This window comes from Ochotona princeps, chromosome 8 (genome assembly GCF_030435755.1).
Source record: "Ochotona princeps isolate mOchPri1 chromosome 8, mOchPri1.hap1, whole genome shotgun sequence".
NCBI lineage: Eukaryota > Metazoa > Chordata > Mammalia > Lagomorpha > Ochotonidae > Ochotona > Ochotona princeps.
In genome coordinates, this window is record NC_080839.1 from 48,014,488 (window position 1) to 48,030,165 (window position 15,678).

Here is a 15,678-nt window from a genome sequence, read left to right on the forward strand (position 1 = left end):
GACAAAGTAGCAGAGAAATCTCTAATGGTAGAATTTTAGGCCCCTCAAGAAGGTAGAGCTTTCTAAGCACATAGGCATGGTCTCAGTGCTGCTGGGAGGGGGCCAGGGTCACAGCTCACTGGGCAAAGTGATGCAGAGAAGAGGCGAATTAGGAGTGGTTCCCATGAACTTTGTCTTTCTACTCTACTAGCCAGCCAGCTCACCTCTGCTCAAGTGTCTTGGATGGTCCACATGATAATGGCACCTAGGGACCCTCAGTCTGCACCCTGTCTACCTTGCAACCTTATTCCTTCTAGATGAATGCTCCTTCAAGTTTGCTGTCTCCCAGATTCCCTCCTGTACTCTACCCTGAACTCCATGTTTTTAGTTCATTTGAATTAAAGTTTGTCTACAAATATCTTTTGGTGAGTCCTGCAGTATAGAAGTCAGTTCTTTGCACCCACCACCAGGAGCAATGCATGTTTTCCAACTGTAACAACCAAACAAAAGGTGCTGAAGGGTTGGTTGCTAAGAAAAGTAGGCAGCAGGATGGCCACTCACGGTTGCCATTTGATTCAGTGATGCAAATGGCCCTGCCTATGGTTGGTTCTGCACCAGGCTCACACGGCCAGAAGTCCTCAGGGACATGGCTCAGCAGCCAGGGTCACAGAAAACCTGGCCTGGCCCTGGAGGCAAGTGACAATGTGAGGAAGTGAAGTGTTTCAAGGCCAAGGGAGTGGAAGACTCCTCCTCACTTCCTCAGCTCTTCCTGTCCTCCCTCCTCTGGCAGGGAAGCATCAAGGCCGGGGGTAAACACACAGGTTTGCACATCTCTGGAAGCTGCCCCCGAGCCAGCAGACAGATGGTCTCCTCCGGGAGCCTCCACCCTCACCTACCACCCAGCACATCTTGACTGTCTTTGGCCTTGGGGTTGGACGCCTGCAGCCTTCCTGGCCTCTGCCTACTCCAGGCCAGCAGGAACTCCACCCCAAGGTAAAGACAACCAACAGCAGCTCCAGATGTTGCTCAACATCTCAGGGGCAGATGGACAGCACTCCTGCCCAGCTGAAAAGCCCTGCTCTGGGTGATCTTCAATGCAAGGGTTTGGCAGGTATGCCAGCAGGAAGACACCCAGGGCTGGTGTTAGGTCATGGTGCAGTGGGGCACAGTGTTCTGGCTATCCCTCAGTGACTTGACTGTCCCGGAACAAGACAGGGGGCAGGCTTCATCTCTATCCTGAGTCAGTGACCCAGGAAGGGCGGGGGGCAGGTGGCAGCTCAGAGGAGCACAATAGTGTGGCTTAAAGCAGAGGTAGAATGTGCAGATGCACATATGTTGATGAGCCTAAAGGGCAAAGACACACCGTGAAGAGGACAGAGAAGGTACACCCAGATGGGATAAAAGAGGTGAGGAACTACACACAAGTGTCTCTGCCTGTAAACACTGGCAAATACCCGGGGGGGGGGGGGGCAGTGCAGAACAACATAGAAACAGAGCTTATGCATGGGGTAGGGTATGTGAGACATAGGGCAGACACAGGAGCAAGGAGGTACATGTGTGTGTATTTGTGTGTTCACGTGTGTGTGTGTGTGTGTGTGTGTGTGTGAACACAGGGGAGAAGGGCAGTGAGCACTCACAGCTTTGAGGATGCTGACGGCTTCCTTGCTGAGCCAGACCGGGTACAGCACGTCATCATGCAGGATGGACTCAAACAGGTCGTCCTCATTGTCGGCTTCAAACGGGGGCTGCCCGGCCATCATCTCATACATCAGCACGCCGAGGGCCCACCAGTCCACGGAGGGACCGTACTCCAACTCCTGCAGGATCTGTGCAGAAAATGCACATCGGGCATTACCAAAGGTGTCTGCGCTAGCCAACCCAAGACACAGATGCTCAGAGAAAGGATGGCTGTGCCCAGCTGTCTGCTCCACAGGACACAGCTCCATGTTATGAGGGGAGGGTCCCAATCAGCACATTCAGTAAGAACTGAGTTGTGGGGCGGTCCATTAGGGACCAACTTCACTCTACAGGTCAGCACGGACATCTGTCCTCCAGTAAGGACATATTGCTGTTTCCACTTGAGTACCACACACTCCTGACTTGTATTTAGGGACATGTTGAGAAATAATGTGTAATTTTTTTAGTATATAAATCCACAAATTAGTTTATAAGTATCAAAATTTTTTAAGAATCAGGGTTATATGGGGAAGTATCTGTTTTACAATGGAGATTAGATATTCTCTTTCAAAATGCATTTTTAATTTTTTAACTTTAAAATAATCACAGATCATTAGAGCTATAATAATGGTCTTAGCCATTGGTTTGATGAAGGTACAAAACAAAAGTTTTTGTCCTGGTGAAATGGGTCAATCAGCTAATCTTCCCCTTGCCAGTGATGGGATTCAATATGGGTGCTGATTTGTGTCCTGGCTGCTCTATTTCCCATCCAGCTCCCTGCTTGTGGCCTGGGAAAGCAGTTGAGGATGGCTTAAAGCCTTGGGACCCTGCACTCATGTGGGAGATCCAGAAAAGGCTCCTGGGATTGAATCAGCTCAGCTCTAGTCATTGAGGCCATTTGGGGAGTGAACCAATAGATGGAAGATCCTTCTGTCTCTACTTTTCTCTGTAAATGTGAATTTCTGATAAAAATAAATAAATGTTTTTTATTTATTTATATTTAATTTTTTAAAAAAGATTTATTCATTTTATTACAGCCAGATATACACAGAGGAGGAGGAGACAGAGAGGAAGATCTTCCCTCCGATGTTTCACTCCCCAAGTGAGCCGCAACGGGCCGATGCTGCGCCAATCCGAAGCTAGGAACCAGGAACCTCTTCCGGGTCTCCCACGCAGGTGCAGTGTCCCAATGCATTGGGCCGTCCTTGACTGCTTTCCCAGGCCACAAGCAGGGAGCTGGATGGAAAGTGGAGCTGCCGGGATTAGAACTGGCGCCCATATGGGATCCCGGGGCTTTCAAGGCTAGGACTTTAGCCGCTAGGCCACGCCGCCGGGCCCTATTTAATTTTTTTATGATAGAGTTCCATAGGCTCAGGGATTTCCCCTACCACCCTCTGCAATTACACTCCCGCCTCCCACTGCTTTCTCCTATATGATAACAATATACTTTAAAAAAACAAACAAAAATCCCACAAAGCTTCACAAAACCATATTTGCACCAATACTGATACACGCAGGCACTTCTTTTGAATTTTAGATTCCACATACATGAGAGAATATGCAGTATGTGTCATTCTCTGTCTAGCTTATATTATTCAATATGATGTTTTCCAGTTGAATCCATTTTTGCTGCAAACAGTAGAATTTCATTCTTTTTTATAGTTGAATAATATTCCTTGGTGTATATATGCCACATTATCTTTATCCTTTCTTCTAATGATGCCCACTGTAATTGACTCTACATTTTGGCTATTGTAGATAGAGCTGCTAGAAATGTGGTGGTGCAGGTCATGGCGGGGGCAAGACACAGAGACATTATAAAGAAGCTGTGACCAAAGGGGCAGCAAGCTCAGGTCTCCCTTCCACGCAGAGCCCAGGGCTTGCTCATGTCCCAAGTGGCAGGGTAAGCAGGCTCAGCTCTGGCCTGGGGACATGTGGAATCTGAGTCCCTTGCTCCCAGAAAGGACAGGACAGTTCCTAAGCCTCCAGTAGTTAAGTTTGACTCACAAAGGAATCCAAGGAACGACTCACTCCCATCATTCTTCAAGATGCCCATAAATCTCAGATGAACCTCTTGCCTTGTGCACCTGCTTCCAAACAGTATCAGGCCCCTTGCTTTTCTGACACCATCCTCATTCTTTGACAATGGGTACTTGTCTTATCGAGGCTCTCATTGTCTCTTCTTCAAACTGGCCAAACACATAGAGTCCAAATCACTCAGGTTCAAGGTACAATGACATCAAGCTTTGTGCAACTGGAAGATGGTAGAAAATTCCGGCTTTTTGTTTTTACACTGGGTCTGGTCTCTTAGTTCATGCACAGGATCTGCAAGGTCAGGGGCATGGGTTCCATTGTCCTGTGGTGTCAGGGATTGCTCTCCATTCTGAAGCAACACCAGCCACTCTCTCTGCTCAGAAAGATCCAGAACCCAAGGTGGCTCACTATAGACTACCAGTTTCTGTCTTTCAATATCTTGAGTACAACCTAACTCCTCAAGAAAGCTTTCTTGGATTTCTCCAGTCCTTTCTGCTGTCCTCGGACATCCCACAGCACTTGCCTATTTCTAAGATTTGCAAACACTTTTGTCACACACTGCCACAGTTTTGGTTAATGTTTTCATGTCCAATTAGCTCCCCCTCAGTGTCAATAAAACACTTAAAGTAGGGGCATTGGCCTTCTTCAGAGTCCCCTACTGGAACTGGCCCATCCATACCTGACTGGAAGATATGTCCACTGTGTGCCACTTCTCTGGCTGTGTTCCCTTCACACCTGTGCTCAGGGACCCTGGGTGCTCAGGTGGTCACCTAACAGCCTAAGGGAGGTGAGACAGCTGGGTTCTTATGGCCCTGAGGTATGTAGAGAAGGAGACCCCTATGAGCTCAGATTGGATTGCTCTGTGGCTATTTCAGGGTGGTCCTGCCCACATTTCACCACAGACCCTCTCCAAACAAGGGTCTTCTTGTTTTGAGAAACATCTATTTAAACAACATTTAAACAACATCTATTTAAACAACTATTTTGAACTATTGAGAAACATCTATTTAAAACAAGGGTCTTCTTGTTTTGAGAAACATCTATTTAAAACTGCTTTCAGGCTTGGCCTCAGTGAATCACCTTTCTAGCATTGGAACTGGTGACAGGTGCAAGGCTTTGCTTGCTTCTAGGAGGGCATCCAGTATAGTAGCCAACCGCTCAAGTGGGGAGAGCTGGGAAAGAAGGGCAGGGCTTGGGCCTGATGGGGCCAGAAAGGCAGTGACTGGGTGTGGAGAAAGGAGTGGGTGCCATTGGGGTTAGTTAAGGATAGAAAGTTCCGGAGCAGGGCCAAGGCCTCAGAAGGCATCTCCAGTTTCGGGTTAGCCTCTCCTATTTGAGGACAGGCTTATGGGTTCAGAAGCACCTCTGTGCTCTAATCGCATTAGAGTCATCCCAGCTTGGTGAGGTGGGTAGGGCAGCACTTGTAATTCCCATTTGAAATACAAGGAACTCAAGGCTCAAGCATATTCTGTGACTTTATCAAGATTAAGTTTGGCTCAGCCCTAGGTCTCAGGCTGGTGCTGTCCCCACTGCATCATACAACTAAACACTGAAAACAGGGATGGAACCAACATCTAGCCAGGTTCCCTGCGGCCAAACCTTAAGTGCTCTAGAGTTATCATCTCACGTCATTTGCCATTTAGTGCTTGATGAAGGCAGAAACACCTTTATCAGCTGTAATTTTCCTACAGGAAAAGGAGGGATCATGGGTCATTTCCAGCATGATGGTGAATCTATCTGGTGGCCACAAAGGCTGAAAGTGAAGGAAAAGCACCAAACTCTTCACAAACAGAGAGCAGAGCAGAGCAGAGAAGGCCTTGGTGAGCCTTCTCCATGGATGACTTTCTAAGAAAGTGCAATAAGAGCTTTGTTTACTGTAAAGTGAACATTTGTTCTGGGCTAGGTCCTTCACCACCTTGCTGGGCTGTTAATGCTTTGACTCTGGCCTCAAGTAACAGAAGGACTGGAACTGAGCATTTGGATGGTAAGCAATGAAGGAAGATGATGAGAAAAGCAGGTCCGATTCAGAGGCTTCTTATTTCTTTCCTGGAAGGTTGAGTTCTGGGCATGCTTGCTAAAGAAACATGCTAGCAGAGACACTGAAGTGGCTTCTTTTCAGGTCTCTTGGAAGATAAAGGAATTCTAAAAGGAATTCACCTGTACACTCCTGAGATACCCTTCATCCCCACCACAGGCATCCTCATGTCTTGTCTGGCTGGTGGAAAGATGTTCAATTATCTAATCCTTCCTCTGCTTTCTGATCTGCAGACCTAGTCTAGCTTCTTCCTGGCCATTTAGAACCCTCCTGCATGGCAGCAGCTCGTGGGTTCACAAACTCTACAGGATTAAATCTATATCCCTTAGTCTGTATCCTAATCTCATTCATGACCAGCAGAACCAGGAGGCTCTGTTCTAGCTGCTCTGTTGGACATGGTTAAAATGAGACAGGCTGTTTCCATGCCTTAGCTTTGCTCACATTATAATGTCACAGGTTCCTGTTTATTCTTTCCACCAACCATTACTAACAGTCTAATTTGTGTGCTGCATTTTAGGAATACCCAGTTTATAAACATCAACAGTGCTCTCAGAGAATTCTAATCCTAGACATGCCATACCACCTCCTCTGCTCTGCCCCTTTCCCACACCACTCTGGGGTTTTCAGGATGCCTTTCCCAGCTTTCCCACTAATGGAACTCCTTTGCTTTTCACAACTCAACTCACCATGTGCTCTAATAAGACCTCTATGATCCCAAAGGTATCCCTTTTTGTACACCTACTCATTGGTTGACTACTTGTTCACATATGTGTTACTCCCTGTAAACTAAAAAATTCCTTTAGAAGAGAGACCCAATGTCTCAGTCAATTCTTCATCCCCCATTACATTGTATTTGGCTCTAACAATGCCCACTGAAAGGAAATGAAGTCAAAATGTGCTACAACCTGTCCACCCCAGATAAGGCTTATTGGGAATTGATCCTTCTTCCCTGTCTTATGTGATTCAGAGTAATCAAGGTCGTGCTTGTTAAATGTCTGTGATAAGCCATGTCTTACAGCTGCACATCACACCAGGTGATATGACCTTCCCTACTTTGGGCAAGATTAACCTTGAGGAACTCAAGGTAAACTTGACAACTAGCAAAATATCCAAACCATGTTCCCAAGGTGGCCCACTGTCAAGGCTCATGGTGAACATTCCTGATCCTTTTTGACGATGAGGCAAGCTCATTCCCACTTCCTGCTTTGTCCTGAGTGCCCCCTACATAAGACTTGACACTACACTGGAAATGGCCAACCACTGCTGGTTTTACTGTGCACATTTCAACTGATCAAGCTAATTCCTGCTCTTAGTCTAACTATCAACAAGTAGAAATGATGACACAAGTCAATACATTTCAACTGGCCCCAGTTGGAGTGGTTATTCTGGTCCATGCCTGAGCAGTGGCCTTGACTTTCAGGTCACCTGTTCTCTTCTCCACTGCTGTGACTTCCTCAGGAGAACCAGCAGGGCTCTGGCCTTCCTTTCCTCCCTCCTTATTGGAGTTAATCCTGGGGTTCCAGAGTCTTTGCCGAGCATGACTCCATGGCTTTGGTGCAGGGGCTTGGACTCCTGACCCAGCCCTCCAAGGGGAGGTAGTGCCTCTTTTCCAGTGTCTTACCTCTGGAGCTATGTAGTCAGGGGTACCACAGAATGTAGTAGTGGTCACACCGTTCAGAATCCCTTCCTTGCACATCCCGAAGTCGGCCAGCTTGCAGTGACCTTCTGCATCCAGAAGGATGTTGTCCAGTTTCAAATCCCTGCAAGAAATACCAGGGCCATTTGGTGAATGCTTCATTGGCTCCAAGATGGTCTTGTGGAGTCGCAGAGTCATGCCCACTCCAGGGAATGCTGCAGAAACAGAAGTCTGAGGGAGGCTTGACCTTTTCCACACCCATCACAGTCCAGGAGTTCTCTCTGATGATGCTCAACCCACCAGGTGCTTCCACTCTTCCCCAGTGTGAGGGAGGAGCTTCTGTCAGCCCAAGAATGTATGAAGACTGCTGTCACTTCATAGGTTGAAGTCAGTGTATACCGAGAGCTTACTGTGTGCTAAAACTCCCATTATTTAGACCCTGTTGGGAGAGAAAACAGCAGCTCACCTACCATCCTCTGAGTTAACCCTGGAATCCTCAGGCTGACACATATTAAAATCATAGCACTGGACAAAATTACGTGGAAATTGGGTGCTGCTTGCAAGGGCACAACTACGCAAGCTGCTCTGTTTCAGAGAGGGAGACTACAGAGAGCTGGTGTGAGCACTGAGTGACCCCAGAAAACAGTAACACTGAGGAGGAGTATGCAAAGAAGGTCAGACTCAGATAGACCACGAAGAAAGAAGGCAGGAAAAGAGGGGAAGGCAATACAGCCAACGCACAAAGTAGGGAGAAGATGGGAGACGTGGGCCCCAGCGAAAAGCCCAAGACATGTGTGCTGAACCAACCTGAGAGAGACTAGAATGGCAGTGAGAAGGGCTGGACACTCATGCTAAGAGCTGTGGGAGCCCTGCCTGCACCAGCCTGAAGCATCTACAAGAGCAGACGTGTAGGTATGGGCAGGTTGGTCAGGAGCAAGACTGAAGGGTGGGAGAGCAGGCTAGCTGGTTGCATTCAACTGGTCCTGCAAAGCTCAGGTGGTTCCTGCAGCATGTCATGGCTAGGGTGTCATGCTGGATTCAACTTGTGCCCTGTGATAAAACAGTGTTAGTAACAGTCACTATGCCTGGAGTCCTCCAGCCTGGCCCGTTAGGACTTAAGACTGCCCAGACAGAGTTCCCCATGCTGGGCCTCCTTGGCAGCTGCCCTGGGCTGAGAGGCCTTACAGAAAAGACCCATTGCCTCCCCACATAGCGAGTAGCAGGGACCACACTCCCAAGCCTGCTAGCATCTGCACATGAACTCCAGCCATCACCTGGGCCTGAGTAAAAAGGGGAGACAGAAAGCACTTTAGGACCTGCCTGCATAGTATGATGACACTGCTTTCATTTACTGCTGGGGACTCCATGTGAAAAAGCAAACTCATCAATGTGCTGCTCTCAACAAACCCTTGCCAGCTATAGCAAGAACAATGAGCCCAACAGGGCCGAGCTGCTAGACCCTGGCCACAGTGCAGGTGGCCACGGCGCAGCCCAGGCTGGAATTAGCAGAGAAATGAGACTAGGCATGATTTCTCACCACTGCCATGGCTCAGCTCTGGTAAAGACACCTGGCCATCTCTACCACTGCTGCTCGGAGGGGTCATGGGATACTGGGTGTGAAAGTAGAAGGTCTTCAAAACTGCTGCATTCACTTCTTTCATGAATGAAATGAGCTACAGAGGGAACTGGGCACCCTGTCCACCTACTGGCCTATGTGTATGGCATCAGGAGGCTGACATTTGGGGGCTGAGTTACATGCCCCGTCACACCCTAGTATCCAAAAGAGTGTTGCCAAGATCCACATGGCATATTCAATGAGGATACTGGCAATGCTATTTGTAAAAGCAGTAATGCCTCATTCGCCATGTGGCCTTTAGGTCATACTTTACACATACATAAGAAAATGGGAATCAGTACTCATTTCTCCCCTTTAACTAAATCATGGCTTACTATCTGCATTCTTTGAGGTCTTCCTTTCTTCCTTGTTCCATACCACAGCTCTTTCTGTCGTGGCACATAAAAGCTCCCTGATTCTTCAAAGGGCTCTATAACACTCTATCATTCTATTCTGTGGGATATTTAGGATGCTGCCCATATTACGCTGTTAGAAACAGCAGTGCTGGATATACTTCCACACGAAGGCACATTTCCAAGAAAAGTTTCTAAATCAGCTACTCTAGAGATATGAATTTTCTATGGAGGTTGTCATTCTGCCGTAGGGGCTAAGCAATTGCACTTCCAGCAGCAAGGTATGACAGTTTCCACTTCTCCATATTCTTGCCAACATGTTTATTAAGTGACAGGTGAACAGACATCACTATATTCTTAGGTTTCTCTATAAGTTTGAGCATTCCCTTTATGCTTAAAAAGTATATGCATTTTTTTCTAAAGTTTTTTTCTTATTTTTCTCTCACAGTGCCTATATTTTGTTGATTTGTATGAGCTTTTTCCTTATCAGAAAATTAACTTATGTGGGATAAGAAGAGCAGATACCTTTTCCAGGATTCCCAGCAGCATCTGCCTCTTGACATTGCTTATGGTGGTTCTGCCATGCTTTTAATATGTAATTGAATCAATGCTTCATTTTATGGTTTTTTGGATTTTATCTCCTAATTGAGAAGGCTCTATTCATTTCAAAATGATAAAAACATTTGCACAAGATTTTTCCTAGTACTTCTATGCTTTCATCATATTAATAGAAAGTGTTCAATGTTTTAGGATCTGTTCTAAGATTTATTTAATTTGTTTGAAAGGCAGAATGAGAGGGAGAAACACATTTTTCCATCTGTCAATTCATTCCTGAAATGATCCCCAACATCTGGGGCTGGACCAGGCTGAAGCCAGCAGCTAGAAGCCCCTGAATCCATGGGCCCAAGGACTTAGGCCATCTTCTTCTGCTTCCCAAGCATGTCAGCAAGGGGCTGTATTGTAAATGGAGCAGTGGGCTGACAGACTGGGATCTATGTGGGTTGCTAGCATCACAGGTGATGGCTTAACCCAACATGCCACAATGCCAGCCCTTAGATTTATTCCGATAAAAGATATGGGGTATTTGTCTGACTTTGCTGCTTTTTGGATAGCTCCTAAGTTGCCCAAATCCCAGAGGATGAATGGCTCATTCCTCCCCACTGGCTGAAATGCCACCTTTATCCAATATGGGCACTAAACCTGCATAAGAACTTGGACACTTCTATAACCTTCATTCTATAACAATGCTTTATTATATTCGTTTAATTACTGCAGGTTTATAATCTGTCTTAACAACCAGGGTCGGTCTCCTATCTCTTTTCAAAATTTCTTGGCTATTCTTTTGCTTATGTATCTGCCATATGAACTTTAGAATCATCTGTCTAAGTTAAGAAAACTCTGGTGCTATTTTTATTGGAAACATATTTGAAGTTATAAATTAACTTGGGGAGAGATGATATTTTTACAATGCTGAGTGTTCTTATCCAATAATATTGTTTGTCTTTCTGTTTTCTCAAGTCTTTTCTGTTTCCTTTAGAAACATTCTAAGGTTTCTCATACAGATTTTGAACACTCCCAGATTTATTTTTATGGCACACTGCTGGTTGCCCCAATATCTATTTTCACTTTCTTTCTTAGTAAGACAACATTATTTTTTTCTTTTTAGTCCATGCACACAGAACCTATTAGTTATAAACTAGAAAGTCTGCCTTGATGCTTGATATGGTTAAGTAACTAAATTTGAGCTGATCAGAGTGTGGAAGTCTCCTTAAAAGGAATCACCTTTCTCTTCATTTCCTTTCCTTCCTCTACCTGTTGCCTAACAAGGATATGATCAATGGACTCTTCTTTTTTTTTTAAAGATTTATTCATTTTATTACAGCCAGATATACACAGAGGAGGAGAGACAGAGAGGAAGATCTTCCGTCCGATGATTCACTCCCCAAGTGAGCCGCAACGCCGGTGCTGCGCCAATCCGAAGCTAGGAACCAGGAATCTCTTCCAGGTCTCCCACATGGGTGCAGGGTCCCAATGCATTGGGCCGTCCTCAACTGTTTCCCAGGCCACAAGCAGGGAGCTGGATGGGAAGTGGAGCTGCCGGGATTAGAACCGGTGTCCATATGGGATCCCGGGGCTTTCAAGGTGAGGACTTTAGCCGCTTGGCCATGCCGCCGGGCCCGATCAATGGACTCTTAACAGCTATCTGCCACCATAAAGACAAAGCTCAACATCTAGGAATCCTCTCTGGACTGCCCACCTCCACGTAGATTTCAGATGAATAAGACAGAAACTTCTATCTTATTAACTGTTTATTGCTTACATATGAATTACAACTAAATTCCTTTCTAGATGATCCAAACTGTTATCTTACATTTTAAATTCCTATTGTAAATGAGTTCATTTCTCTCATTATATCTTCTATCTAGTTGCATATGATGAAGAAAAAAACTACGTAAGGCTTTCCAATTTCTTTGTGCTAGCACATTTATTTCATTTGTTTGAAATGCAGGGTTACAGAGAGAGAGTCTTCCATCCACTGGTTCACTCCCCAAATAGCCACTATGGCGTTGGCTGGGCCAGGCTGAAGCCAGGAGCCAAGAATGTTCCCTGGGCCTCCTGTGTGAGTGCAGGGCCCTAAGCACTTGGCTGTCTTCCACTGCCTTCTCAGATGATCTGCAGGACACTGGGTGGGAAGTGGAACAGACAGGTCTCAAACTGGAGTCCATGTGGGGTGCTGGTGTTACAGGTGGCAGCTTAGTCTGAAAAGCCACGGCACAAGGCCAATTCCATTTCCGCTAACTTTTTGAAGTACCTTTACATTTACCATTTTGTACTTTGCCACTCTATCAAACTTGATCACTGATTTTCTGGATTTTCCAAATTATCTGCAAGTATCATCTTACCTCCTCCTTATTTCTGGCTCATTTCTTTTAATTAGTCTGCACTGAGTGGCACCTCAAGAATAATGCCAAGTAGACTGGGTGATCCTGAGCTTTTCTCTGACCCTGTCCTCAGGAGGGCCACACCCAGCATTTCTCCTCCTATATCTTCATCCCTGTCTCTTGCACCTGCATCAATGACTATCTTATTGTATTCTCCACCAGCCTGAAGACTTCCATGGGAACAACTTTCTCCTTCATGTGCCAGAGGGATAAAAAAAGATACAGCAGGAGAAGAGCAGGCCTTCTACTGCCTCCTGTCAGATGGGGCTCTTTGCTATGCCCATGTGAGTGTGATGGGGAGAGGGTGGAGAGTTGTTGTCATGCATACTGCATGCTTAGTGGAATATCTCATTTCCTGTTCCACGATAGGAGTGCCTTTCTCCAGTTGAGCTAGGAAAAAAGTTTATATCCCCTGCAAGGCCTTGGGCTGATAACTCCTGCTCTACTCCAAGTCTTAAGCAGTGATTAAGACTCACGTGACCCGGCCCGGGTCATTAAGACAAACAGAGCTTGGGAGCAGTGCTCTGGTGGTAAGGAAAACATACACATTCCTGGAGCATCCTCTGCCAGATGGGAGACAAGATCCTGACCAACCCTGCTAACATCAATACCTACCTTTGAAAATTACTAGGGAGCTCAAGAAGGTGAGTAACTCAAAGAAGTCACACACCTGATAATGATGTGGACTAGGCAGGAAGCTAGTGTGGGACAAGGAGCTAAGAGGCTTCCATCAGTAGTCTCTGTGCTGTAGCCCTGCCTGCTAACACCTCTGCCCCCTTCCATGCCAATCCAGCACAGCTGTGCATCCATGATGCACCTAAACTTCCTCCATCATGCAGAACATGCCAGGATGAACACACATAGGAACACATGGAGATGCCATAAAACCTTCCCAGAGATCATCACATGCACTCCACCTCCCCCAAACTCCACCTCACTTGTATATTCAGTAAGGGCACCACTCTGTACCCAACAAAGGGGGTCATGGAACTGGCTGCACCCAGGTGACTGCCTTTTAATCGAGGCATGTCAGATACAATTATTGGATAGCTCTAGTGGAAGCATGGACTCAGATTTCTCTAGGTTGGGAAAAGAAGGCTTTGTGGTGAGCAGGAGCCCACAGAGCCCAGGAGGTCAATGCCAACAGCAGACTGATCTAGAGGCCGGATGTTGAAATCAGGGTTCCATGGGTGCAGCACAGATCTCTTCCAGAAAACCACAGGACACCAAGAGAAGAAATGACCCAAACAATGCACTCCAAAACACTCTACAGGAGGGGATGGATGGTCGGGGAAACACACACACACACACACACACACACACACACACCACTTAGTTTCAGGGGAAACCAAAAAAAATTTGAGTTCGTAGACTGATTCCATTTACTACATGGAAGTGGGATCAGGGAAACAGACCTATGAGTACAGAAAAAAAAAAAACCCTGAAATGAGTTTGCTATGAAATGAGGGAGAAACGGTCCAACATGGAGGAGAAGGAGGCTGTGAAGGAGACTTGGTGTCAGCCATGTCTGCTGCAGGCAGCAATGAGAACTATGAGGTCAAATGATGCTTTCAGAAAAAGCACTCTTTCACCCTGATGGTGAGCCTGCTGTTGTTAGTTCCAGCAGTGGGTCTAGAGTAATCTGAAAGGCTGATTTTGACTTCTAAGCATTGCCTGCCAAGAATGGCTGTGTTGGAATCTGGTTCTGTGTCTAGTGGTTTATGTACCAGAAGGTGCCAGGGATTAGATGCTGTGATCTTGGGATTCATCCAGATGATGTTAGGCTCAACTGAAAATTTCTTGGAGACTGTTTTCCTGTCTGTTATGAAGGGAGAATACAGTCATGTTCACATGATGTACTGTATGTGAAAGCTCTAACACAGTGCCCATGGAATTGTCATTTCCTCCAGAAATTCTGCCTTCTCCTGGAGTCTTTGGCTATCACTTCTTAAAATGCACAGCTCCTGGTAGGGGCCAGTTCCTAAATCCCCAACAGCTCTTTTATTTTGGAAAAATGTTTATTGCGTATCAGTCATTGAGATGGCGCCTGTGGAATGACAACTATGAAGCATGTGCTACCGTAATGCATGGGAGAAACTGACAAATGATGAGACGATGAGAGATAGGCAGACACTGAAACTCCTCACAGCCTAGTGAGGAAATCGTGGATTCCTTTCCCTCGGGACTGGGAAATGACATGGTGCACAGGAACACAGGGTTCCTGAGGGAAGAAAGCCGGAGTGAGGGGTCCTGGTAGAGATAGCACGGAACTGCTCAGACGTCAATAACCAGGACCAACTTGACAGCTTCTGGACATCCACACACTCCTCAGGATCTGAAATCTCCCATCTGGGGGAACAAATGGGATCCCCTTCACTCCCTGAAACTGCCCTGCCCTAGCTGATGACTATCACAATCCCAAGGTATAGATAAAGGACTCAGGCCTGGGTGGAGTGGGGAGCAGCCTGGATGAGCAGAGCCAGCTAGGATGGCCTGGGGACCCGCACTTTGGCTTTCAGTGGAATCCTGATTTCCCCTGAGTGCACTTTAGCTGTCTCAACTGAAATTTATCCTTTCCCAACCGGGTTCTCCCAGGGTGATGGTAGATTCCCAGGACTGGGATAACATATATGTCAGACACACACACAGAGTATCCTGACTTGAAATTTTGCCCCCCTGTTGCCCTTGCACCCACCACCCACGTCTCTGCTTTCAATGCCCTTCCCCTCCACAGCTTGTTCGTTGCACAGAGCCACATACAAGACAGCAACCTCTCCAGTTACTTGAAGATAACAGATCAGAAAAAAATTACTCCAGGGTGCCAAGGACATGGCTCATCAGAGCACAGGGCCTGGAGGGAAGTTATGAAGAAACTGCTTGTTTTCTGAACAAACAGCGGAGACTTGGAAATGATGGTGGTTAATCAGATGGGGAGAGAAACTCTTCTGGCAGATAGTTCCAAACGCCTCCATCAGTTTAACAAGCTCAGGAGGCTGCCATGGCTCCCCTCATTAAAATCAAATGCCCCTCAATACGGTATGATGGTAAAGGCAGGTGGCACCCTCACCTCGCCCTCACATGGCATTCTCTGCCATGGTGCCAATACCTTCCTTCTCTCCAAGTGACCAGGAATGCCTCACTTAGAGACCACTTGAGGCCAAACCGGAACGCATACTTACCACCTCTGCATCAAAACAAAAGGTATCATTGGTTTCAGTTAACAGACATGATCGTCAAATATTACAGTGCTAATATGGAAAATCTTATCCAAATCTTCTTAGAGAAAATTTCAATCATTTAAGAGAAAGATAATAACTAGTTTTTCCTTAAAAACAAGATCTCCTAATGCTTTTTTGCATGCGGGCCTCAGCATGAAGTCTTAGGTATCCAATATCTCCTTTAATCAC

The 15,678-nt window shown here is 46.4% G+C and overlaps 1 protein-coding gene across 1 annotated transcript in view; it reads right to left on the reverse strand.

Moving 5' to 3' along the window:
• The window catches only part of PRKCE (protein kinase C epsilon), a 481,837-nt gene that overhangs the window by 22,875 nt on the left and 443,284 nt on the right, over positions 1–15,678 (reverse strand). Inside the window, exons 12-13 of the mRNA XM_004582783.4 lie at positions 7,347–7,485; positions 1,617–1,805 (exon numbers count right to left, since the gene is read on the reverse strand). Coding sequence (XP_004582840.1) covers positions 1,617–1,805; positions 7,347–7,485 — 328 coding nt within the window. The remainder of the gene's footprint in view (positions 1–1,616; positions 1,806–7,346; positions 7,486–15,678) is intronic.